The sequence below is a fragment of the Triplophysa dalaica genome, chromosome 7, assembly GCF_015846415.1.
Source record: "Triplophysa dalaica isolate WHDGS20190420 chromosome 7, ASM1584641v1, whole genome shotgun sequence".
Taxonomy (NCBI): Eukaryota; Metazoa; Chordata; class Actinopteri; order Cypriniformes; family Nemacheilidae; genus Triplophysa; species Triplophysa dalaica.
Window position 1 is genome coordinate 9,255,269 of NC_079548.1, and position 27,078 is coordinate 9,282,346.

General features: G+C 37.8%; 1 protein-coding gene across 1 annotated transcript; it reads left to right on the forward strand.

Annotated features, from left to right (window-relative positions):
- The first annotated feature begins 6,749 nt into the window (after positions 1-6,749).
- doc2a (double C2-like domains, alpha) lies at positions 6,750-26,335 on the forward strand. Its single transcript, XM_056751885.1, has 11 exons — positions 6,750-6,838; positions 11,831-12,147; positions 12,335-12,414; positions 13,071-13,145; positions 13,860-13,969; positions 14,688-14,814; positions 15,461-15,520; positions 21,551-21,735; positions 23,671-23,752; positions 24,942-25,038; positions 25,402-26,335. The coding sequence occupies exons 2-11, from the start codon at positions 11,835-11,837 to the stop codon at positions 25,536-25,538; spliced, it is 1,266 nt and encodes a 421-aa protein (XP_056607863.1). The 5' UTR covers positions 6,750-6,838; positions 11,831-11,834; the 3' UTR covers positions 25,539-26,335.
- Positions 26,336-27,078: the final 743 nt, after the last annotated feature.

Sequence of the window (27,078 nt, forward strand, 5' to 3'; positions counted from 1 at the left end):
AATGTAGGCTACTTCTAGAACTGCACAGTCTGCTTGACTGTCATGTGTCCAACACTTAACATACAACCTAGGAAACAATCTGGCAAGGCTTCACTCAAAAGCTTGATGGAACTAGATCTAATTTTGGGAAAGTGAAAGCAATAGCAAGACACTGCAAGAGAAGTGAAGCTGAATATATGATGTGGAATTGCACTTCCAGATTATGTATCATGTAATGGCATATACAGTTTAGAGAGTAAGTTCACAGACATTTTTTTTGGTCCCGTTGTGGAGGGTGAAGTGGAACATTATAAACAACTAATATAGCTCAATAACTGAACGGATCTGATTTTATATCATATGCCATAAATTGTAGTATTCATATGATTAAAAATAAGGTAAAAAAACTACTAAACTCCAATAGAGTTTCATCAGCAACAACTACATTTTACATTACATTAACATTTAGTCATTTGGCAGACGCTTTTTATCCAAAGCGACTTACAGTGCACTTATTACAGGGACAATCCCCCTGGATCAACATGGAGTAAAGTGTCTTGCTCAAGGACACACTGGTGGTGGCTGCTGGGATCGAACCAGCAACCTTTGATTTACCAGTTCAGTGGTTTAACCCACTAGACCACCATCTCCCAACTAAAACATTTTGTGGCCCAAACTCAACTTCCGGTAAACATCCACAAATGATCAATAACTGTTGAGTAGTTTTAATACAATCAATATACAATAAAATAATAATACAAATGAATATATCTAAAATTAATTATATAACCAGCCAAACACAAACCATCTATACATGGGATGCACAATTAAGCCACATACCCTAACATTAAAGCTGCAGGAACTGTCTGAAACATATCCAGTTACTGAATATAAATTTACCACCTAAGCATTTTGAAATTAGTTTTTGACCATGATAAGCAATGTGAGCACTTTGAATTTAACAATTGTTTTATGAATCCTATTAAGCATATTCAGCACGTAGAGATATGCACACAGAACCAACCCATTAGATTAAAACTTAATCAGTTAGTGGGCCAGGGGAATCATTCAAGGTTTACAAGTGTTTAACTCTCTGCCTTTTTTCTCTCTCCAAACGTGTGATGAATGTTATCAACATTTGAAGGTTAAGCTTGTGTGGTGTTAAGTCAGCTGAAGGCTAACAGTTTACCAGAACCACTTGGTTTACAGAAAACTCTTCAATGTAACCTGATTGAGAAGATTTTCCAAATCTGAAAAGAGTATAATGATGAGGAAATAAACTGCAAGATTAACATCTTGTGTTTATTAAATAACAAAGTTGAAGAAAAATAGTCTGATTTGCAATCATGTTTGAAACTGATATCAAGTCCCACAAATATACATACATACACACATGCACGCATACAAACACACACATACAAGGAAATCGCACATTCCCTCAAAATATCCTCCCTCTTACTTTGCTTGTACAGTAACACAACATAATCCATTTATGTCACCCACAGACATGATGTTAGACATGCATAACCCTTTTTCTTCATTCTCTTTGTTCAACAGAGCAAACATGAACATGAATACACCTGTTAAAGCAAAACAAATAAAAAATGTTGTCAATATTTTTTATATGCAGATTTTGAAATCATCCAGGTTATTAAAGGACACAGGCGCCATTTAAGGGTCAAATTAATTCAGGATGAGTTATATGCTCATAACTGAACTGTGATGCAGTTTTATTTAAGTGTGCACAGGAATTGCATGGTAATGGATGACAAACGATAAACAAAATGAAAATAATCATATTTCTATTTCACATTTTTTCAAATAACATGGCTGTTAAGAACTTTATGGAGAAGTTTTATTACATTTAAAGTATTGTTCCCCCGTCGATCTCTCCATCCATTTCCCTATCTCGTATCGGTACTTGTGGAGATGCTCCTCTTGTTGCCTAGCAACAAGCCTTTGGAAATTCCAAAAGAGACCACAGAGACCATAGACCACCTCTCTTCATGGTGCATGCGTGCAGTTGTGTGGATGCATGTGTAGGCGAGGATGGATGGGTGCAGAGTGTGTATGGAGTCAAAATCTGCACCACTGACAGCTGCGCAAGTGTGCAAATGTGTGTGCAATTGTGAGAGTGTCTCTCATTGGTTTGAACATCTGGCCAGTCCCTGCTGTCACAGTAAGAATGTGGAGTTGGTGTGAGTTTTCATGCACGAGACCACTCGGGTTAGCAGTCATGTCACACAGTGTGTGTGTGTGTGTGTGTGTGTGTGTGTATTTACTCACATGTGAGTGTGTCTTTTCCTGAGGGCCAGGGGTGTCTAACTTTCTGGTTTTTATTAGACTTCTGACAATCCTTTAATGTCAATCGCATATCTAGACTAGAAAAAATAACAGAAGAAAGAGTCTAACCCCATTAATTGGTTCAATGAACACTGCTTTATTTTCCGCGTACGCAAGTCAGACTCAAATAGCAACGTGAAGTAAAAAGAACTGTGATTTTATTCTTTAAAAGTCTTTCAAAGACCATTAACACAGCATTAAAAGCTGCCACATCTCCATATGTCTTCATAGCTCATGCCAATGTAGGCTTTTCTGTTAGTCAAGAATGAGATAGAAAGATGCGCAAGTTACATTTGTTAATTCTTCGTTCTTAAATGCCACAGTCATTCCGTTTTCCTTCCTGATTACCGTAACCTCAATGGCTTTGGTCTTTTCATACCCTACGTTTCTCTTCTTGATGCTTTTTCTTACATGCTATTTCTACCAAACCAATTATCTATACATCTATTAATTTTTTGTCACCACCTCTAAATTGTTTTCTTTTTGCTCGCAGAGAAATGCGCTGGGTAATTCTGCTAGGCTGGAATAATGACACTCAGCCCTATATTGGACACCAATGGGTTTAATTAATTGAGATGATAACAATCCAGTTTTAATTTCATGCACATTAACAGCTCCACTCTTTAGACCTCGTGCCCCCCCCCCCCCCCACAGATCAACAACCGTCCCACCTGTTTGCGATCCAAATGATTTCAATTTGCTATCCTCTCTGACAAGATGTGCAGTCACAGTCTAATAAGTGAGAAAGTGAAGAGAATGACACGCACCCGGGCAATAGTTGGTAATGTTGTGCTGCAACTCATTACCATGGTGACAGTCAGGTCAGGAATGTGACATCATTGCTTTGATGTCTACTAGTGTCAATGTCAATGTCACTGTAAAGAAAACGTAGCTCTCTTCTGTTGCTCTTCCCTGAGCTGTGTCTATAGAAATACCCTGCTTTGTTTTGTTGCAAACTAAATCTGTTTTGGGATCAGTTATGCTTGAAAGCTCATACAGCAAACTCATTTGAATTTGAAAGCATGCCAAATTATCACAAAAATGATTTATGTAGCACATCTGATTCTTTGATAATCCGCTCAACTGAAACATTGTTTTACAAGAGTAACAAATTAAAATTTTACACTGGGACAATTCTTGCCTTAAAGGCGTTTAATCTATTTTTTTTTATATACAATGAAGTTCATACTATGACAATTGCCTCATGAGACCCAAGTTTTTGTCTTTGAAGCCTTTATAGTTTGTTACTATATATTAAAACATATTTAATTATTATTTTATTTTGTTGAATTGAATTGAAAAAAAGGTTAAACATTTTTGTATTTTCGTATGTACCTTAATACACGTGTATATAAACAATGTTGCAATGCCTTTCTTGCCTATTAAGCAACAAAACAACGACAGGAAAACAGACACAATCACTAATCCCTGTGTCCAATTCAAACAGTGTGACATTTGCAAATTTCAATCACCTTACAGCAGCTCTAAAACAAACAGTACCTTGTTGTTGAGTGCTTTGTTTGTTGTGCTATTTCAAACACTCTAGATGCATAATTTATAAAATCAATGTTCATTTTTCTCCTTCAAAACAAGAAAATACTTTTTTTAAATGATCTGTTCACATTGTATGTTGCAGGTAAGCGAAAATATTACAGATTGTATCATGATTGAGTGATTTGATGGACTGAAGGAAGGAAGATGTTTAATAAAATGTACACGTCTCATACCCAACATGTACTTTTTTAATACTGTTTTTCAAGAATATGTGAAATGTGTGCAGTTTTTGGTAGTATAAAACAGTAAATTCCATAAAAGTACACTTTTTTCAGTCCATGATGGTACTACAATAAATACAAAAAAATTGTGTTCCACCATAAATAGTTAAAGATCCAATTTATGTAATTTAGTGGCATCTAGCGGTGAGTGTGTGAATTGCCAACCTATGCTCACTCCACCCTCCCTTTCGAAGGATTTAGGTGGCTGACACATAACTAAGATGTCGATGTGTTTCCACTTTTTTGCTGAAGGAGATATCGTCTTTACTTACTGTGCTCTGTAGAGCAGAGTTTAAAGGTACTGTAGAAATAACAAGGTGAATTCCATGTAAGTATAGCTCATTCTAAAGTATTAAAAACAAAATGCTATATAAGGTCTTTATACACCTCTGAAGACATCAGTATGTACTGTATATTGTATTGCATTTCTGTCAATAGATCCCTCAAAAGATTACAAACAGCACCTTGCCTTACAAATGTCTTTCAACTGGGGAGGACATCAGAGGGTTAATAACAACAATCCTGTGATGCTCTCCTGTGATACAATCATGTAATATCCGCTTCAAGTTATGAAATATGAATCATGACCGCTGCAACGCCAATCCGAGGCACCCAAAGCCGCTAGCTTTTGAACTCATCATAACCGTTTGATTCTTCTTAATAGAAGCTCCAATCCTCAACAAACCACCCCAAGCTTTGCCTCCACCATGTTGCAACTTGACCCCCTCGCCTTATATTAAATGATAAAAATTACGGCTCTTCATGTAGACATCTGAGCATGTGGACTGCAGCACATTCATATGCGTACTGAGGCTGCAGGGCTGGTTAATTGGCACACCGTGGCCTGTATGTGTTCTATTAGAAGGCTTTCTTCACTGTGGCAACTCTACTGCTATCTGCCAGGCGCTTCGCTTTCATTACACCTGGGAAGCAGAACTCTCTGATCAGCGTGATAGGGCCCTAAAAAGAGTCGTATGATGAGGGGGAACAACACGAGTGATTTAATAAGCAGCCAATATATTATGCCACAAACCTGCCAAAGAGAGGCCAAGGTGATGAAATAAAATACATGATACAAAAGAAACAAAGAGAAACATCACGCAAAAGAATATTCTCTCTCTCTTCGTCTTTTTCGCATTTATTTAAACAACTGAAAACATCCTCTGGGAAGAGATGGATAGAAATGGGGGGAGAGACAGGAGTGGGAGTGTGTGGGAAGAGAGATGATGGAATGCCTAGAATAAGAAAGAAAGAAGAAGAGATTTTTATAAACAGGAAAACCGGTTTGTGCTAGAGAGCATTTTAATCCTATACAGACTACAGAGGGAGAGAGAGTGAGAGAGAGACAGAGAGAGACTAAGAAAAAGGGTTATAAAAAAAGATTCGTTATTCGCTCTTCAAAGATCATTTCTGTGTACGCGAGTGTTTTTGAGCATTCTGATGTTACCGTGTGTGTGCAAAAACCTGAATATAGTGTTTTCTCATGTTATAGTGTTAACATGTTTTTAATATTGTTCTGATGTATTGGCGTGTCCAAACACGATCTGATATTGTATTCCGCAAGTGTGTGTGTGGAGAAGTATGTTCTCACGCGTGTATCATTAGGCATCATTAGAGCAAATTATATGGAGGGAGAGGGACAGATGCTGCCTTTGGCACAAGTATCTGTAGTGCTGTGAGGAGCTCACGCACCACAGCAGCATAATGCACAGACCACACAGCTAAATATTTGAAACACACCAAAACATTCAGAAATACACTCACACTGCATATACCGTACATAAGCAGTACATTCACACATATGATCACTCCCGACATACAAACAAAACATGTAAATGCATGCGTAGAGACTGCATGTGACAAATCTTAATCCTTCATTCTTTCCCACACTGGTTTCACTACATCAGTAAGAATATCATATTGACTTCCATTGATTTCCTTCCAGTCTTATTAAAATTTCTCTCTGCTATCCCCACACAAACCTGTTGACATTATTAGATTTGACTGATTTATTTTCTTTTTCTATTACTAGTAGAGCACTTATAATATCCTTACAAATCAGTTTTTGACATGTTTCATTATAACTGTCTCGATGTTTGTGAAAAATTTGGCCTCACAGGTAGCCAAACCTGCATGTAGACGCTAATAAACAGTCACTGATTAAGAAGCCCTGTTTATTGATATAGACAGTAAATAAGAATGTAGATATATCAAAACAATATTGCACAAATTACACCGAACGTCGAGAAACTGAGTGAGTGAGTGAGTGAGTGAGAGAGAGGGAGAGAGATCCCTAAAGCACAAATTACAGTACAACAACAAACAAAAAAACATCACCCAAAATTGATTTAGGAGTTATTTTGTTTAAAAAAATTGTTACAGAATTAAAAGATTAAACACACTTTTCTCCCTCGTGTATTTGGACGTATTGTTCCACCCATTTCTGCAGATGTAATCCTATAGATTCTTTGATGTTATGATAGACACTCACTCCTCTCCATCTCTGCCTCTTCTCCTCTCTTTCTCTCTCTCTCTCTCTCTCTCTCTCTCTCTCTCTCTCTCTCTCCCGCTCTTCCTCTCCCTCCCCCTCCCTTCTCCTCTTCTCTTTCTCTCTCTCTCTCTCTCTCTCTCTCTCTCTCCCTTTCTCTATCTCTTTCTTCTGCAGCACCTGTTAGTGCAGATCCCTGTGCTTTGGAATTCACTTGTTTATGAGGGAGTCTTTCACACTCACACAATCACAGGTAAGTGAGAAATAAATCTTATTTCCTCATCCTATCCTCCAACTTCATTCTATTGCCATTTTAGAGGAATGTAATCTCCTAGTATTTCCTCTATTTGTTTATCCCTCTCCTTCCTAACCCCTCCCACCCTCGTCTCTCTCTGTTAATTAGACAATCCATCGTTAACTCTTTCGTGCTGTTTGGTTGTTCGTACATGTTTGGACTTAACAAAGTTTTTTCTGCTTACCGCCTAACCTTTCTGTTTTCTTTCTTTCCTTTTTTTGTGTTTGTGCCACCCCCTCCGTAACCTGTACACACTCATTAAGTATTAATGTACTCATGAATGCATGCCGTTAACCTTTTCCATCTCTTCCTGTTTCTTCATCACCCTTGCCCCTCAACAATCGCTCACTCCGTAATTTGTGTTATTTTTGAATGATCTTAAATTCATGGAATTAATGTGTTGGACTACAGTAGCACAGAGAGATATGTGAATAATCTGTGATTTCTGTGATACTATGCATGCTTTTTGAAGCTCATGCGGGAAAACGTGATGCAGACTGCTCTCTTTATTCCTTAGTAATCCATCAGTGTCTCCGTGCAACAGCTTCTCATCAGGACCAGTTATCTGATGTAGATAAATAAAAGAACATGATAAGAGGATAGATAGATAGATAGATAGATAGATAGATAGATAGATAGATAGATAGATAGATAGATAGATAGATAGATAGATAGATAGATAGATAGATAGATAGATAGATAGATAGATAGATAGATAGATACACTGTAGATAGATTGACACCAAAGTATTTGTAGTACAGTAGCCCAAGCATATTTTTTGACAGAAGTCCAAATCCCATCTAAGCACCTTGTTTCATGAGTTTGGCTTCAAGTGCCAACGGTGTCATAATTTGCTGTGACAGCCCATTGTCAAACATGTCAGTAATTTACAGTACTGAAATATCTTACTTCCTCTCACTCCCACACTATTCCCCCACCCAGCCATGCTCAACTTGAAGTCATCTTCTCAACAGCCTCTTCATGTCCTGCTGCGATCCACTCTTACGCACTGCCATTCATTCATTCTCTGAACGCTCTCATGGAGTTAGCGGGCTGGTGCGCAATGCGCACAGTTCAGAAGAGAGCATGCACACTGCAGAAGGAATGAGGTGCAAGTTCAGTAGAATAGTGCAGGTTAAAGGAATAGTTTAACCCAAAAGGAAAATGCTTGCATTACCCTTGCATTCAGTCTTTAAAGAGTATTGTCGTTGTCCTTCTGAAATCTCAGACGTCCAAATTCGCCGTTTTTCGGGGAATGGAAAAACTCTGTACTTTTTAAATTATTGCATTCTCTGTTGTCAAACTAAGCAAGCACTTGTTAATACATATCATTGTTTAAACAAGTGCAAATTTCAGTCACAAACATAAAGAGTGATTAATAATAATGATTTATGGCACGAAATATAGAGATACGAGGTTTCAGGTGGACAGCAACGATATGTAAGATACAATTACATTTATATTCTAAAATGAAATTCAGATTTATTCGAGTGTTCCACAATTCCTTTCGCTGTGAAATTTTAATTCCCCACAGACTGAGGACAGGAAAACAATCCCTTGATTTCAGTCCATGTTCAATGGCTTGAATTTTTTTAAATAAATAATGAAACAAGCAGTGTCATAAACCATCATAGACACACATTATTATGTACAGCAGGTGGTTGGAGGAGATTTGATTTGAAAGCTGAGAAAAAATTCAGCTTGGCATGAGGTAGTGTGGTAATCGCTAATCTTGTTAGCGTTCGTGTGTCATGATCTCATTAGCCGTGCTGCTCCAATGCCATTATGACAACTTACCTGCCTTCTTACCTACTGTCAAACGGTGAATGGAGTTTGATAGATTGACAAGCGAAGACACGCAGGCTGAAATGACAGTCACGGCATGTTATGATGTGCCGGTGGCCAAATGGGGCGAAATTACCTTAAAGGTCAACAATGCATGAATCTCTGTCCTATTTCTGCTATTCTCTTTTTGACATAATGGCTGCTGGTGTGTTTCCTCACTGGTACAGACAAAAAAGTACAGACACACAATCGGTATGGTATCTTAATCATTTTTTGTGCTTTTAAAGTACGACCTACATACCATGATATGGGGATAAATGAATCAGTACTACACAGTTTCATCAGATGCACGTGCCTGGACAAAAGTTTCTTTCTGGTCTGTGTTCGGTTATAATACAACAATTTATTTCATATTTAATTAATATTAGTTTAAATGTATATTTTATTGTATTAAAAAGTTATTGATTCTATACCGGAAGTTAACTTTGGGCCAGGTTACGTTCGTTTATGTTGTTGCCGTTGAAACCGTCTAAATAACTATATATATATATTCAAATACCAAGGTACTACCCACTGATACCATTATTGTACACAGAAATGTGCTTGAGAAATTTTATCTGAAACCTTTTCACACAGAAACCATTAAAGACATGTGGATTTTGTAATTATGCTAACAATTTCTTCATTATTTTTCTGGGATTAGTTTGCAAATATCCTGCAACATTCCTAACAAACCTTTAATTGCATCTTAAGTCTGCCTGGCAATAGTCAAAATTGCGTTTCCTTTGTCTCTTATCAAATTACACATTCATTCTTTCTCATTGCCTTTTAAACTGTTTTCCATTCTCTCTTCGTTCTGGCTCGCTAACTCTTAAAGCTAATATTTTGTCATCCACTCCATTTGCAAATCCCAATGGCCCTTTAAGCAAAGCTCTAACTAAAGTAGGCAAACCTTCCTCCGTGCTTTGCTCCATCTCAGCTTTCAACTCACCTGGGGGGCCAAAAGAGCAGGTTGAAGGTTTTGGAATTAAAAATGCATTGTGGCACATGTGAGTTGGGCTTTTCTAAGTCAGTTTTGACAGGGAAGATCAATTCATATCAAACTATATCTCTAAAGTCTCTAGAGATGAGATGAAATCCATATCTGACAAGTGTGTCAAAACAAAAACCAACAAACAAGGCTTCTGTTTAAAGGACAGGTCTGCCAAACAAGACCTTAAATCAAAAAACGGCGACACATGGCTTTAACAACAGTTTCAATTTAAACCAAATAATAGAGACTATCTCAAAGCCTCGAGGTGGTCTAGCTCTGTGGGGAGGTGGAAGTCAACACAGCAGTCCAAGGACTGCTTTTGGCTCCGAGCATAGATTTCTGCTCACGACTTCTAAACAACTCTGAGCTTAGATGGCATGTTCAGCTTGAGATCAGCACAAACTTTTTAAGCCACAGCATCTATACACCCACTCCCTATCAACTTTGAACTTACAGATTCGCTCTTTCCTAGCTGCTTTGTACCTACTCATGCTCATACCCTGCATATGCTCTCGTATACTGCATGTAGCTATTCCGCCCAGCAAGTTCTGGCTCTTATGTTTATTTACGTCTGTATAACACATGAAGCTAAATTTGTGCAGAAGACACCAAAGAGACCTTTGATAATAATAGAAAATGTCTTGCCCCTGGTATATAACAGGACTCGAGAGCCTCCAAAATGCAAAAATATGGTACAATTTATTTGATATACAGTATGCTTGATCTCTCAGCTGGTATTGCTGACTGATCAAGAGGTGATTTGTTCCAATGCTCCAACCATCGTGAATTTGAGGTTAAAAGCATTTCACACAAAGCAGGCGCCCTCAAGCTATAGGTGGTGAATTTCTGCTGTGGAACTTTAGCGGTATATGTGAAATGTGTGCTCCTGAAACAGTTTCTAACATCTTTTCTTGAATTACTTCTTTTTACTTGATTGAAATACCTTACAAAAAAGAAATTTGTTTAAGTGTGCTGTAACACTTCTTTGTATGCTTTCAGTCTGCTTTTTGAGTATACTTTTCAAAAATATAAGTTGCTTTTGGGAAATATTCTTTAATCACTTCTTAGTATTGGACTTATACTAATGGAAAAGTTATTTCAACCCAACATTGGTTAATTTATAACCCAACAGTTGGGTTTGTACATTTTTGACCCAACACTGGATTGAAATCAACCCTCCAGTTTTAAAGTGCATATTTGGTTGATACTCTTTTAATAAAGACATACTTAAATGTATAATTCATTACATAATTATGCAATCAATTATGATTATTTAATATTATATTATATTTTATTTTATTTTAGTACACTGTATTTTGTACTATATTATTAATATTTGTGAATTTACATATATATATACAGCCGCCAAAAGTTTAGAGACCATTTCTAAATGATTTTCAGTTCAGTTCTGAAATTATTATGTATTGGTATGTGTTGAGGTAAAATAATCATTTTTTGTTACTTTTGTCGTTTTTTGCTACTTACAATTTTTCTCCCAAATTTCACATGAAAATTATTGTTTCTATTTGCAGAAAATGAAAAATAGAGAATGGAGTTAAAATACCAGAAAAGATACTCTGTATTTTTTCAGATCTCAAATGCTTCAAAGAAAACAATTTAATATATTTTGTAATATTTTTACATGTATTTAGGAAAAGTCTTTCACATTGTTGTTGGATTACTTTATGTCACTCCTGAAGTTTGAGTTTGTTGAAATTCAACAGACACAGCAGTACAACAAAATAATATAATTTTACTCATAGTTCAAAACTGTTACATTTAAAGTAGGCTATCCTTGGAAGTGGGCCAATTTAGTCCTTTTCAGACCTTACTAAGTAGTGATAAAGTAAACTTAAAAGTATACTACACTTGATATTAGTATACTTACTACATAGAATTATTATGCTCATAGATTTCTTGAAGTACACTTAATAATTTTTTGATAGTTTCTAAGGCTGTTCACATAAGATTTGTAGGTTCTTTCACAAATGTATGATGGTGGCTTTGGGCAAGGCACCTAATAACAGGTTTCTCCGGGGCGATTGTTCATGTGAATTGTCCTTAAAGTCGCATTGGATGAAAAGCATTGGCTTGATAATAAGTGTCAAAATAACCTTCTCTCTCTGCTTTAGCTCTATGACGGTGCGTAAAGGAAAAAAGCTCACCATCTCCATCCAGGAACACATGGCCATAGACGTCTGTCCAGGCCCCATTCGACCAATTAGACAGATATCTGCCTATTTCCCTCGACTCTCGCCGACCGCTGAGTCCGTCTCACCAAACCCTTCTGCATTGGCTCTCAGCCCGGGAGGTGGGGCATCTGGAGGAACAAGTGGAGGTCTCTTGTCCCCTCTGTCGGCAGGGGCAAGGGGTGGGGGCGGGACTCTGTCAGCAGCAAGCAGCATTGAGACCTCAGTGGACATCTGCAGTTCAGACAGTGATGACTGTAGTAAGTTTTGACAAGTGTGACCTTGTACATACATCAACATTCAATAACACACATAAAGTCCATTCTTTGCAACACATCTGTCAAATGATAATGTTTCTTAACTGTATCATATTATGGATAGTTGTATCTGTTGTATGTTAAGGTTTATGTTATTGTTATTGTTAACTTCATTCTTCTGATTGTGTAGCTGCACTGGGTACATTAGAGTTTGAACTGAGGTATGAGAGGGCAACCAGTTCACTTCACTGTAACATCATCAGAGCCAAGGTAACCTCCATGTCACACCTCAGTAGTTCACTAAACACCCACACTAAACTGCAAAATCATTTATGCTTTAGCAGTTTGTTTTACTTTAGCAGCAATTCGTCTTCATTTACATCCACCGAAAAGCAAAGAAACCACTCCAGTTCTGCCTTTAATCAGCCTTTCTATATGTATTGTGTCAATTCCAGTCCAGTGTTGAATTTTAACATGGAAACTCAGGAATGACAACGTTATCTAACAGCAATGTGTAACAATGACAACATGTGAAGACACATGAAAATTCTGATAAAAGTCTGGCTTATTCCATCAATTTTCATTTTTTAACTGATAAAATACACGAAAAATATTAGCATTGTGTTGTTTAAACATTAATATGAACTATATTTTTTGCAGCATTCAATATTCGCAAACATTGCATCTTTTTTTGTCCAAATGCCCAAAATGTCCCGTTTCAGTTTTCTCCAAATAAAAAACGAAAACAATATTTTCAATTGGAAATTGGGAGAATCATTGTCAGTAGTTCACAATATAAACCAAAATATTTTTTCTTAAACACATACATATAAATAGTAAATTCAGGGATTGTTTTAAAAAAACAAATTTGGAGTGGCTGTATTTCATTTAGAAGTACTGTCTATAAAATATTTCATTTTCGGTAGGGTCTGAAACCTATGGATTTCAATGGCCTGGCAGATCCTTATGTTAAACTTCATCTTCTCCCAGGAGCATGCAAGGTGGGCATATTTACGTTTTTGTCTATGTGGAACAATAAACTTTAATACATTTTTTATATTTCATATAAGTTCATCTGAAATATCTACAGTTCTTTATTGCCATTTGAATTATTTCAAAAAACATTCTGGAATAAAAAAGTTACTTTACCTTTGTTATGTAATAAACCTGATTAGTGTATATTCTTAATTCATGCATCAATTGGTAAGCCGTTTAACACTCCCCACTCTACATTCTTTAACGCTTTATCCATGAATTTAGACAACTTCAGCAAGGTTTTATTGCTCAAACAAGATTAGACTTTTACACTTATTTATTCTTTTATATCTTTTACATACTGTAACAAGTTGAGATGATGCATTAGTGTCCCTAGTGATTCACATGCAACTATGCCATCAAAACCCACACTCTAAAAATTGCTGGGTTGTTGACGCATGCTGGGTAAATATTGGACAGAAGTGGGTTAAAAATTAACCTGGGTTATTTCAACACCGACTTCAAGGTTGGGTAAAGACAACCCAGCAATTGGGTTAAAATAGCCCAGAATTGGGTAATATTTTAACTCAGCACAGTGTTCTGTCCAATATTCTACCCAGCACTTTTTAGAATGTGTGCATACTCAAAAAATGGACGACCTCTTCATTTAGAAAGGTTAACAGTATTTTTGTCTCACATTGACATATTAAAATCTGTCCTCTTCTCTTTTCCTCTGCCAGGCAAATAAACTGAAAACCAAAACGGTTCGTAATTCTTTAAATCCTGTTTGGAATGAGATCCTCACTTACATAGGTATCACAGAAGAGGATATGCACAGGAAGACCCTGAGGTTAGTGAACAAATTAATGCCCTCACGAGTGTACTTGGGCTGTAAATTTATTCTGCATACGTCTGGTGAGAGTGGCTTGCATGCGTTTCACCAGCAAAATTGTGACAGAAAGTGTGCCAGCCTATCAACCTCTCCTTCCACCTATAGACCTTTAGGAATGATCTGCTGTTGTCAGAATCTCTGCATATTTAGCCTGAATATTTTTGGAGCTCTTGAATGCACACAGAGTTCCATCATCTCCAAGACTCCTCCAAAGAAGTGCAGTAACTGTAGCACTCAGGTTTTCCAGACAAAATTACCTGTGCGTTCACATTATAAATGAACAGTATCCCCTGGCAACCCGCTCCTGTTTTAAAACTTGCCGTTTTTTTCAATGCCAGAGGGACAGATGTCAGAGAAAATTATTTAGTCGTTTATCTCCAAGAGAGAGTTCAGAAGCAGAGTGCAGTGTCGGTTTCGCAAACACGCAAGCAGACCTTTGAAAAAAAGAGAGTTGGTGCTTACTACACACCAAGCAGTCAGAGCCAGAAAGATCACCCTAATCCCATTCATAAATATACATATCTGTCTGAGCCAATTCCGCCTCATGCTGTTCAGGGGATGGTATTTTTTATTAGCATTATTACTTCTGCCCGTACAACCTTTATAGCTATTTCTAGATTTTCCTGTAAAATATTTTAATAACTTGCCTTTTCCTGAATGTTGTTGTTTTTCTCAGGTTATCAGTGTGCGATGAGGATAAACTGACTCATAATGAGTTCATCGGAGAGTCTCGCGTGGCCCTGAGACGTGTGAAACCAGACCAGACGAAACGTTTCTACACCTGTCTAGAGCATCCACCACCTGTAAGACAAACACATGGTCATTTAGACTATAGTCCAGTGAGGACACAGAACAGGAAAATGCAGTTTTCAGTCAAACAAACCAATTTTTAAGGGAGTTCAACCAAAATAAATCTTTCATCATTATCTCACCCTCGAGTTATTCCAAATTAAGGTTTTTGGCAATGATTGACTAGTAGGAACAATTACAATGGAAGTCATAATGCCCCAGAATTGTTTGCTTTTCTGCATTCTTCAAAATATGTTCTTTTGTGTTTAACAGAACAAAGAAATGAATAAAGCAATTTTTCCTGTAACGGTGACCAAGAACTGTTTGTTTACAAGCATTCTTCCAAATACCTTTCTTTGTGTTCATCAGAACAAAGACATCTAAATAGATTTGAAACAACTTCAGGGTGAGTAAATGAAGACAGAATAAAACATTTTGGGTGAACTGTTGCTTTGTGTAGGAAGATCAAAACTAGCATGAGCTGCAATTTGAACAACATACACCTAATAATTTACATACATATTTACACATTAAGCTGGTGTAAAATGCAAAAAAATTGTTCATTGCTCATTTGCACTCTGTGGGAGTTGCCTATGACAAATATTTGCGGACAATCTGCTTTATTAATCTGCGTATTCTTCCTCTCCGTCTATCTTCCAGCTTCCCTCGCCTACAGCAATGGGAGCAGCCCTGCGAGGGATTTCCTGTTACCTAAGAGAGGTACTCGACCCTAAAACCATATTTCTTCATCTCTCCCAATGAAAGACCATTAATAAAGCCCTGATATTTACACATGTGAGTTTGCTACAAGGTTTAAAAGGAGTCATCGGATGAAAATCCAAATTTTAAGTGCTATAATTGGGTCCCCAGTGCATCTAGCAACTCAGAAAACGTGAAAAACAAGATCCCTGTAAGTTTGTTTTGATGAGCATTTCCCTGCAAGCATGTGAGAAATCCAGCCGTTCAAATTTCGCTCCTATAGTGACGTAAAAGCAGGATCTTATTATAATATTACCGCCCCTTAATGTACAAAATTCCACCACAGACGCTGCCGACATTGATGTTTTCACAAGCGACAGCGTTGTACGTGATGCTATGGCTAATATTTGTGGACAACATGCAATGTAACCGCTGCACAGAATTCTAACCTCTAAAGAGACCGGAGTCTCTTTATTTATTTTTTGTGGAAGTCCCTGAGAAACCATGAGTAAAAACCTGCTTGTATGCGCTAATCACTTCAAGCCGGAGTACTTTATCAACCTGGTACAGCACAAGCAGGATTAGCTTCAAAGTTGTTCCTCAAGAGGGATCAAGACCAACTGAACGAAACAAAGTTGCCGATGTAAGTAACATTTATCAACAGTCTGAATGAACGTACATGTATATATACGTATATATATATAGGAGGATAACGTTAGCATATGATGAAGCTAAATCAGTCATGGGCTAAATAGAACATTCAAAGCCAGTGTTAAACTTACTCTAAATGTATGTGTTATTTGGTAAATTAGCACTTTGAGTTTAGCTGTATGTATGTTAATACATTAATATGTTCAGCTGCATCAAGCTGTTTGTTTTACTAATGAACAGGGGCGAACACTGCAGTTAGTTTCGTTTTTAATGTCTCAAATCGAAATATCTGTCACAGCATACAATTTATGCCCTCACGTTGTGTGTGTAACTTTATAACTTGTCAACGACAAGCGCTTAAATCCACGTAATTCAGCTGAGATCTGCAGGTATGCATTCCGTGGATTTAAGCCAAGCATACACACACAACGTGAGCACATTGGCATGTGCTGTTTGCTGTGACAGATTTTTTAGTCTCCGGATGAATGAATTGAGATGTTTAAAATGAAACTAACCACAGAGATCAGAAAACATAATTAAGCCTAACCATTGCCATGACAGTACTACATGTGTGTTGTGTTGACACGAAAGACGGAAGGGGAGTGGGGTGCACTGTAACTCATGATCATTTAAAGAGACATGCACCAAAATGGGTTGGTGTGAGCAGAGCTGTTTTTGACGAGGCAAAAAGGGTTTTGTTTACACAGCCATTGAGTGATTATAAGCATATGTTGCAGACATTTCATGAAGACCCTAATAAATCATACCAACTTGTTGAAATGCTCTTACGATGAGTCATTTAAATATTTCTGACCGATAATTGGCTGCTGATTAATGCTCTCACAGTCAAATGTTTTCACTTGAGGATCTCGGCTCATTTGCATTTCAAGAAGAACATTGAACACATTATGATAAGTGGGTTGAAAGAAATCGATTAGCATTTTCATTACCACTCCAAACCGTTCTCAACGTGTTAAACGGGCCACGCCGAGACATAAATACGACACAAGGATTACTGGAGTAAGAAACATTCATGTAAAGAAAAGGGCAGACGTGTGGATTTACTACCTGTGCAATTCAATTTAAGCAAATCCATGCTCTGTCTGTCAACAGGAACGAATATGGAATGAGGGTTAACCAAACTGCATTAAGAGCCCCAGAGAGACGAGATACAATTTGTACCATTTAACTTGCCGAACACAGTATTCTAATGCCAGAGCTGAAAATTTCACACACCTAAAACATGTCTGATCTTGACAAAAGGAGAACATTTTCTTTTGCATCTACACATTTTTAGTTCATTTTCATCTTCACTCTGCCTCTGTTTCTCATTTCATTTATAAATTTTTAAAAGATAAATTTGAAAGGATGGAAGGCAGAACACTTTGAAAGTACCAGAGATTTCTGGGGACCAGAATAATAATACTTTCAAAGGAAGTGGAAAAATGAGGGAGGATTATGTTGAAAAAAGATACAAAAAAGCTGAAGATGAAGAGAGGAGAAAGAAGAGGTTACAGGGTTATGAATGGACAGGAGGTGCCGAATGAGTGACAGACGACACACTCACAGACCTCTGGAGAAAGAGAAGTACATGCAAAGCTGACAGGGGGAAACTGTTGAATTGCTTACAAGGATCACAAAGGAAGAGATGAAGGTTTGGGCTAGAAAAAGACAGCATGTGAAAGGGAAAGCGGAGATGGATACAAGAGAAGTAAAGAAACGGAGTATGGCAGAGAGGTTTACTACCCCAAAATTAATGAATTAATTTATTCATTATTTATTCATTCTCATGATGTTTCAAGCTCGCAAGACTTTCTTCTTACAACATGAGACATTTTCGAGGTTGCCTTAATTTATGCAATAACAATAAATGGCGACTGGATCTTTCAAGCCTCAAAGAGTATGACTCTGGTCGCCCATAACATTTTTGAGTTATTTTAAGATTTGTGCGGTGTGAATCTGCAGGACAGTTTTGGAACAGATAATTTGTATTCACTTGAAATTTGGATGTCCACCCTATTACTCATGAGAGAGGTGAACAATTCGTCATTGGGGACAAAGCGATTGCTTTCATGAATCAGCTGGTTTGGTTCACCAAAAATGACTTGTTCTTGAATCAGATTAATTTGACTCTTGAGAGCTCATTGATTTATTGGCTTAATGTGGAGTTTTTGGTGGCATCTAGTGGTGAAGGTTACTAACTTCAACCAAAGGCTCACTCCACCCCTTGCCCCTCCCTTTCAAAGCACTACAGATACAAAACAAAGATGTCCTCACATTTTTACTTTTTTGCCAAAGGACATAACATATTTATGAAAAACGCTCTGTATATCAGTTTGACCGTTTAGGGCTACTCTAGAAACAACATGGAGAACGCCATGTGAGGGGACCCTCTGTGTATGTAAATAAACAGCTTAATTTAAGGTAATAAAAATATAACACTTAATTTTGTAAGGTCCTTATACACATCTGAAAACATAGTTATGTGTCATGATCCCGCCTTCCAAGAAGCCATTTTTCTTGTTCTGGCCGACAGGATCATGACAGCCCCCCATCTTGTGATGTTTTGGAAGCACAGGGCCTTTGATCGTGCCATGTGATCTCCTGTCCTCCGCCTTAGCCCTGCCCCCTCGTTTCCTCCCCTTAGTTTCTTCCCTATTTTAAGCCTGTGTTTTTGTTGTCTGGTGTTTTGTTATTCCCCGCCACATCTTCTCTGCCCTGTAAGTTTTTTAGTTAAAAGTTGAGTTTTTTATTTTATCCTGTTATGTCCGGTTTCATCCCTCGAGGGATCTTTCTGTTCAAGATTTGTTAATAAAGGTTTTAATTTAAAGAGCTGTCTGCAATTGGGTTCTGTCCTTGCCATTCATGACAGTTTTATATCTTATATTGTATTTATGTCAATAGAATTACACAAAGCACCATTAAAACACAATTGCAAACAATGCCAAAGATTGATACCCAGCCCAGTTCAAACCCGTGGTAATGCAAATTTATTCAGTGCTATACGGTTATGTGCAGATTTATAGAATAAGCCGTTGACACATCTAACCTTACAAAGCCCCAGACAGAATTTATGGCACAACATTTACACAAGTGTATTTAAAGCTCTTGATTTGGTGTCATGACTGGCAAATGTACAGATTCTGTTCGAGGCTGATGACACACCACACCATCTGCCTGCTAATCATAAAAATCTGAATATGAAAGCTCTGCGTGTTTGTGTGTGTGTGTTGCTGGCCTCATTGCACACCTGTTTACCCGCTGGTTACTCCCCCTCATTATCCATCCTCAGTCCGTCTGTATGATAGGGGTCATTAGTTTGAAACCTCAACAGAGCAGCCAAAACTCACGCAATTCAAGCTAAACCCGCGCTAAATTGATCCATTCAATTCGGAAATACTATTGCTATTTTAATTAGTTGGAAAATGTCATGCTGTCAGAGGAGAGACACAGATACGCCATCTGCTATACTCCGAGGCTAATTTGTAAGATGAACAAACTTTCTTGCAAAGAAAGAGCCATTCTTTTATATGTGTTTTGCAGTTTTGTGTGTGTGAACTGCTTCTTTGCAATATTTAACGTTTCACATTTATGATAACATAAGTATAAGAGTCATTCTTATGCATCCTAACCATAACCAATCACATTTTCTGTCTGGCCCCTTATAAACCCAACTTTGACAATTGCCACAACAATGCTGCAACAATTGCAACTGACTGTGATGTCAAAGTGATGATTTTTTGTGTAATTGACCTAACGTGGCATTGAAATAACACAAGCACTTATTTTGTCCGTCTCTTGAGCATTAGACGACCGCTGGGCTGCTCGTCTCGCTGTTTGCTTTATGAGTTATTTGTTTATAACGCAGAGGTCGACCCACTGTCTACTCACTATCTGTATGTGTCTCCTCGCTGTTCAATTAATGAAGGTCTGGCAAACCAACTTTCACTCACTCCTGCTCTCTCTCTCACACACACACATACTATCTGTGTCTATCCCCATTAAATTACATTAATGAAACAAAACACTTGCCAAAAAACAGGTTTGGCTTGGCATACTTCACACTAATGGGTGTACACACCAGCGTACACACACAAACACACAGTTATTGTAGCAGACCGGGTTATAAAAGAGGAGAGAGAATTTCCGAGTGCAAGGTAAAGAACTAGAAATAACAAGGCCCTTTTTAGAAAAACAAACATAGGGAGAGAGAGAGACACTGTGATGATTATTCTATTGATCGTGTCCTTTGGCTTGTCAGGGTGGGTGCAGCAAGGAGAGAGAGACAGCTGAAAACAAAGGCAGGCTGTGATAGGGTGAGAAAGAAAGGAATATAAAACATAAATTACAGGTCTAAAGCTTACTGCTTCTTATATAAAGATTCATATGAAAAGCTATTGCATGCATCACTTTACTACACTTTATATATTATAACATTATTATATCACGTCCATTTAAAATGTATCAGTAAAAATATAAATGTATTTCTGATGTGCAGTTCTTTTCAAACTGTAAAAAAGTATGACCTTTTATAAACTAAGTATCAAAACTTCTCTTGTGCTAATTATTGTGGTCAGTTTCGTGCGGCGTCAATGTTTCAGTCCATAATTAGCTCAAGTAAATTTTCAATCGACCCCTTGATTTTCTACATGTCAAGCTTGCAAACTGTTGAATAAACGTTTTTCAAGAGTATTGCATGTAAATATTGTTGCTCTCTTGGTACAAATTACATATTCAGAGTCACACTTAAGCATTCTTGCATCCAAATAAGCTTCCCTTAAGCTTCGATAAATTGCAAGCTATGATTGTGTGTGTGAGAGAGAGAGAGTGAGAGAGAGAGAGAGAGAGAGAGAGAGAGAGAGAGCTGCTTGTCTGTGTGTGGAGGACTGTAGCTTAGGTTTCACATAAATGCAGATATTATCATTTAAATAGGGAAATTATTTTTGAGATACAATTTGAGACTTGTCTTGTATTAGAATTTTAATCAAAACAAGCTGCCGTCAAGCCAAAAAAGGTACTTTCTTTAAGAACTGAAAAAATCCATTTCAACTCAATTGTCCAACTACACAATCAAGTGCATAGTGTCAAACCACAGCAGCATCATGACCAGCTGTTTATAATTATCCAACATGTTGAACATTCTGCGATTTTAACCAGAGGGAATTCTTTGTCATTGGTTTGGTTGTAAACAGTGCGCCGGACCTCCTGGTTTGTCACTTTTAATATAGTTGATTAATTAAGTTTATTAGCTTGTCCTCACTCTCTCATGCCATCTAAAATACCTTCTCCCCACCCACTGACCGAATCCTCTTTCATGCTAGAATAAATCAACCTCTCCTCCTGTTTGGACATCCTCAATTTACACACTCTGATTTGATCTTTCTTTCTGACTTCCTGCAGTGGGAGAATGAACAGTTGACCAGTTTGGAAGAAAGAGGCCGCATGTTGCTGTCCTTGCAGTTTCTTACCCCACCTGAAGAGGGAGACGGAGAGGGTCGGCGAGGGGGCTTGTGTGTGGGAGTGCTACGCTGTGCTCACCTGGCCGCCATGGATGTTAATGGTTTCTCGGATCCCTATGTAAAAATGTGAGATTTTATAAGTAACTTCAGAAATATAACAACTAACTATTGCCAGAGGTGGACGTGCTTAAGTATTTCACTTTACTCAAGTACATTTTTAAGTACATGTAATTTATCAGAGCGTTTTTACTTTTAATGCATAGTTCACGCACAAATGAAAATTCTATCATCGTTTACTCACCCTCTTGTCATTTCAAACCATTTTGACTTTCTTTCTTCTGCAGAACACAAAAGAAGAGGGTGAGTAAATTATGCCAGAGTATTTAAATTTTTGGTGAACCATCCCTTTAACTATTCAAAATCTAGTACTACTTATACTTTTACTCAAGTAAAGTTAAAGGAGCATAAAAGTCAGAAGATTTTAATGTAGGCTATCTAAGCTATGTAAAAAAATCAACATGTATTCATGAAATGAAATGGAGTAAAAAGTATGATATATCCTTTATAATGTAACATTTTTCCAAACTTATTTTTTTTACAGATATTTAAAAATGTATTTTAAAGTAAAAACACCTAACTACGGTCCACCTCTGCACTGAAAAAAAATTGCTACCTTAAATTTTGAAGAGCATTTAAATCGGCTTTAAATTCGTAAAAGTTTTTATATTTTTTCAAGTCATCAACTCATCAATTCCAACTTTATAAATTACAGCAACTTACAACTGAGTCAAAATTTACATTTACGCATTTGGCAGACGGTTTTATTCAAAGCGACTAATTACTATTGCATTGTATTATACATTTGTTTCTTAGCATGTGCAATCCCCTGGAAATGAACACACACCCTTGTCGTTGAAAGCACCATGCTCTTACCACTGAGCTACAGGAAAACTGCTTAAACTTAGTTGTAATGACTTATAAAGCCAACTTGATTGTATCTAAAATTGTAAAGGCAGCAAACATATTTTGGTTTGAATCCCCATTTTCATACCAATAATTAATTGACAAGTCCTTTAGTCAAACATTTTTTTTAGATTTGGATACATTTAAATAACCCTTTTGCTCATCCTCACATTGTTCTTAGCCAGAACACAAAACTGATAGCCTCAAACCCACTTTTATTGTATAGAAAAAGAAAAAACGTTTCAGCATTCATCAGTCACACATTTTACAATGACCCGAGGGAGCAAAATATAATGTCACACATTTCATTTTTTGGGTGAACTCTAACTTTAAATCGCATTCAACCAGAATCACTCTTTTAAGCACAAAGCTGAAAAGACACACAGAAAAAAAATGCTTCCTTCGGATCCTGAAGCCTGATGAGAAACTATAAAAAAGAAAAAGCAAAAGGGCACAAGAATATGAATGCAGGCAGGTTAGAAGCAGCAAGCACCATAATGACAGTTCTCTTTATCGATCAAAAATAGAGAATATGGTAGAAGTGAGAGAGAAGATAGATAAAATAATACGTCTGAAAAAAAATCACCCCCCTCTTCCGATGCATCTTCTCACTCTCTCATTTATGATCCCCTCTAAATCTCTCATTATTTTTCTCTCATCGTGTTTTAAAATAAACGCTCTCAAACTGTTCCTCCTCCCCGGGCAAAATGGCATAAGAACAGACAGGACCCCCACCCACGTCACGTCCCCTCCAGTTACTATCTCTACACTCCCTTCACAGATAACCACACACATTCACATTCTCACAGGATCAAAGACACATTCTAACTGTGTGCTTGTGTGATTGTGCTTCTTGGTTAACAGCAGTACACAAAGAGAATCAAATTTTTAAAGAAGTCTGTGGGATGCCCCCACCAAGCTAAAAAGCAAACGGCTTTGTGCCAATGTCTTCAAATAGATGTGTGACAGTGCTGGCAGTAATGCTTCTTTTGTCTCCGCTTGTTTTAATCTCTGTCCCTCCAACTCTACTGTCACTCTCTTCCACCGCCTGCTTCAGATATCCATCACTTTGTTCCTCTGTCTGCCTTTTCCTGACAGATATCTGAAGCCAGATGTAGAGAAGAAATCCAAACACAAAACAGCAGTGATTAAAAAGACCCTTAACCCGGAATTCAATGAGGTATGAATTTGTTTGATGAACTGGCATGGACTACGACACACTCATTTCACTTGCATGTCACGCATCTCATAAGACTTTTGAGGGCCACTGAGCGTTACCGTGAGTGTTAATGAGATGTCTGGTCCAATATTTCCATTTTCTTTCCTCTGCCTCTTTGCTCACTTCGAATTCCCACGACAGCTTCTCTCAAATCACCATTCCATACATTCCTCATTTCCGTCATTACCCTGTTTCACTTGGACACCCCATTTTTCTCTCTTTCCTCCTTCCCTGCTGTCTTACACTGTCTCTGTCATGTGGGTGGCGGATGATTCGCCAGTAAGGCGAGTGTTTTGCTTCCATTCACTTAGAAGTAATACACACACAGATTGGTCATATAATTACTCTTTGGCTCAGACCGAAGCCTGCTCACTCATTCTCACGACTCCAATCTCACACCCCTCTATCTGCTAAAAAGCAGCTCTGCCCTCGCCTCTACGGGAGCCACGCTCGGCAAAAGATGATATCGCAACACCTCCAAACAGCTCACGAGGCAGAATTCCAGGGAGAAATAGCTGGCAGGAGCAACAGCATGTTTTCTAAGCGTTATATTTATAAGAGTTTAATTTAATTTATCCGAACTAGAAATAAAAGGGTGGCGGTGGAGTGAAAGTGACAGGAAGGTCCAGCAAAGGATGGACGATGGGGGGTGAGGAGTTGATCCCTGTGATCCTAGCTTGATTGAACTCGGAAACCCCCAGCTTGATTTAACTCGGAGAGCAGCCCGCGTTTAAAATGTATTCTTGTCTATTTGATATGTTTTTTTTCTGCACTGAAAGCTATTCAAGCACACGCTTTGCTACAATCAGTGGGTGCGATATCACCAGAATAGAACATCTGACCGAACACCCAAATGCCACCTGTTTCTCACAATCCGTTATGTGAAAAACTCTACGTGGGGTTTCATTATTTCAATCATTCCACAGGTGTCGTGGTGAAGGGGTCATACATTTGCATTTGCATTTGCATTTGTCATGAAATATCTTCTGTTTCTGTAAATGAGAGAATACGACTGAATAAATAGCATTTATTCAAATGGAGGAGAGAGCTGCTAAAATCCTATTTCTACAATTGATTGTAATGAAACTATTGATTGTGGCATTAACTACCAGTCAGAGATAATCATCATGTCATATCTTTTCACACACAGGAGTTCTTCTATGAGATCTCTCTAGCTGAACTGGTTCATAAAACACTGGAGGTTACGGTTTGGGATTATGATCTGGGAAGATCAAATGATTTCATAGGTGAGAGCAAAGAACACTGCGTTCTTAGAGTTCATTTCGACTTCGGTTATTTCCATGAGAAGGGTACAAGATAAAACCTAGAAAAAAGAAAAACATTTTTCATTTTGTTACATGTTATTAATAAAAAAACACATTTGTTTTTCACTTACTCCAACATCAATTCCATAGATTGTGCATGTCATTAGGTTCACTCTGAAAATGAGGTATCTACAACCTCTTGGTTTTGTACCCTCTTCATGGAAAGTGTCATATATTTATCACAAATCTTAACTGGATTAATGGTATTTAAATGTTTTTACTCTGAAAACTACATATGAACACACACAGACACGTATAAGCCGAGATGTATATTTCTGTTTGCAGGTGGTGTGTGCTTGAGCTGTCAGGTTCAAGGAGATGCTCTTCGCCACTGGATGGACTGCCTGAGGAACAAGGGTCAAAGGGTGGAGCGGTGGCACATTCTGACCAATGAGCTGCCTCAGACCACCTGCCACGACTGAGGAAGTGACCTGTCAGGAATGAGCAAATCAGTCACGATAGGTCCATCGATTTGATTGCTGTGAGGTGGACATGAAGATAATGAAATGAGCTGCGAGGTCCAAACAGGGGCCAAGAAGTAAATTACAATCTTTGTGCTGTTTCAAATGAGGCTGGGGATGGACAACCAGTTGTCTCTTGACTTGGTGTCACTCAAAGTGACTCGCCACCCCTTTCACACATTTTTCTCTCTCTCTGCTGCATGTTTTCTACATATTTTGCAACGTCATGTCAGTGTATTTTACTCGTGTGTAGCACACCTCTCATTTTTGACTGACTGATTGTGCATTTTAATGTTCAGTGCTTTCGTAATGCTTGGAGACAGAATTAAGACGCATCTTGATGCAGAACATGGAGGTGCATGTAAACTGCCTGCAGTAAACTCGTTACAATGATAAACACATGCAGAGGCTCCTTGGGGGCCTGTGCTCACGATAGTGTCAGTCATATTCGAACTGAATACAATTACATGAAGAGAAGTTTTGTGTGTACCGCTAACAAACAGACTATACATTTTGTAGCATGATGCAATGTTTACATTTTTTACTTTGCGAACTGTGTTTACCAAGGTCTCAGATTTGCCAGTTGTAAATTTCCATTTTCTTTAAAGAGATTTTATGGGCATTTGATATCACATACATTAAGTAATTGATATATTTTTGGAATCTAATGTTTGTATGTGCTATATACTAAGATCACGGAGTGCGTCTGCATGCGTGTGAGTGCTGTTCGGTTGTTTTGTACAAAAAAAAGTGTTGTATTCTTGAGGGTTTGTGCTTTACATTTATATCAAAGTGTTTATGTACAATTTGGAAATACATTTGAAATGCATTACCTCTTACAAATGTGCATCATTTCTTTGGACTGAACATAGAAACCTCTAGGAATTAAAATCCGTAATCGCTTCGGCAAGCAGAACATCTATCGCTGCAAACTAGCAACATATAAGCACTCCACCTAAATGATCTCATTTGCTGCGCTTTCGTTCCTGCTGTGATTCATCCATTGTTAAGCAGCTTTGATTTTGTGCAGATTTATAGTAGTAAGACACTCTGAAACAAAGATTCCAAACCTGTGAGGAGCTCTGCTTCTCTGGTTCTTCATCATGCTTCTCGAATAGTTAGTGTTCGTAATTAGAAAAACACTACACACTTCACACAAATATATCAAGTTCCATGAGTTTAGACTGGTTTAAATTACTCAAAGTCTCAATTCGAAGGCTGCGTCCTGAGGAGGTCGCATTTGTAGACCGCATACGTCATTGATGTAGTATCATTTCAGTTAAAAAATATTATAAAATGAACATTGAATTATCTTAAGACAATAATTGTCGTTTCATTTTTTTCTACAACCTCGATGACGGCGGCCAACAAACGCAACCTTCGGAGGACGCAGCCTTCAAAATAAGGAAACTTGATGTTTCCTTTATTCTTGCATTCGAAAAAGGCTCAACCATGCCACCCAGTGGGAACTTGCTCTTAATGCAGTTTAGTTCAAGCCCTG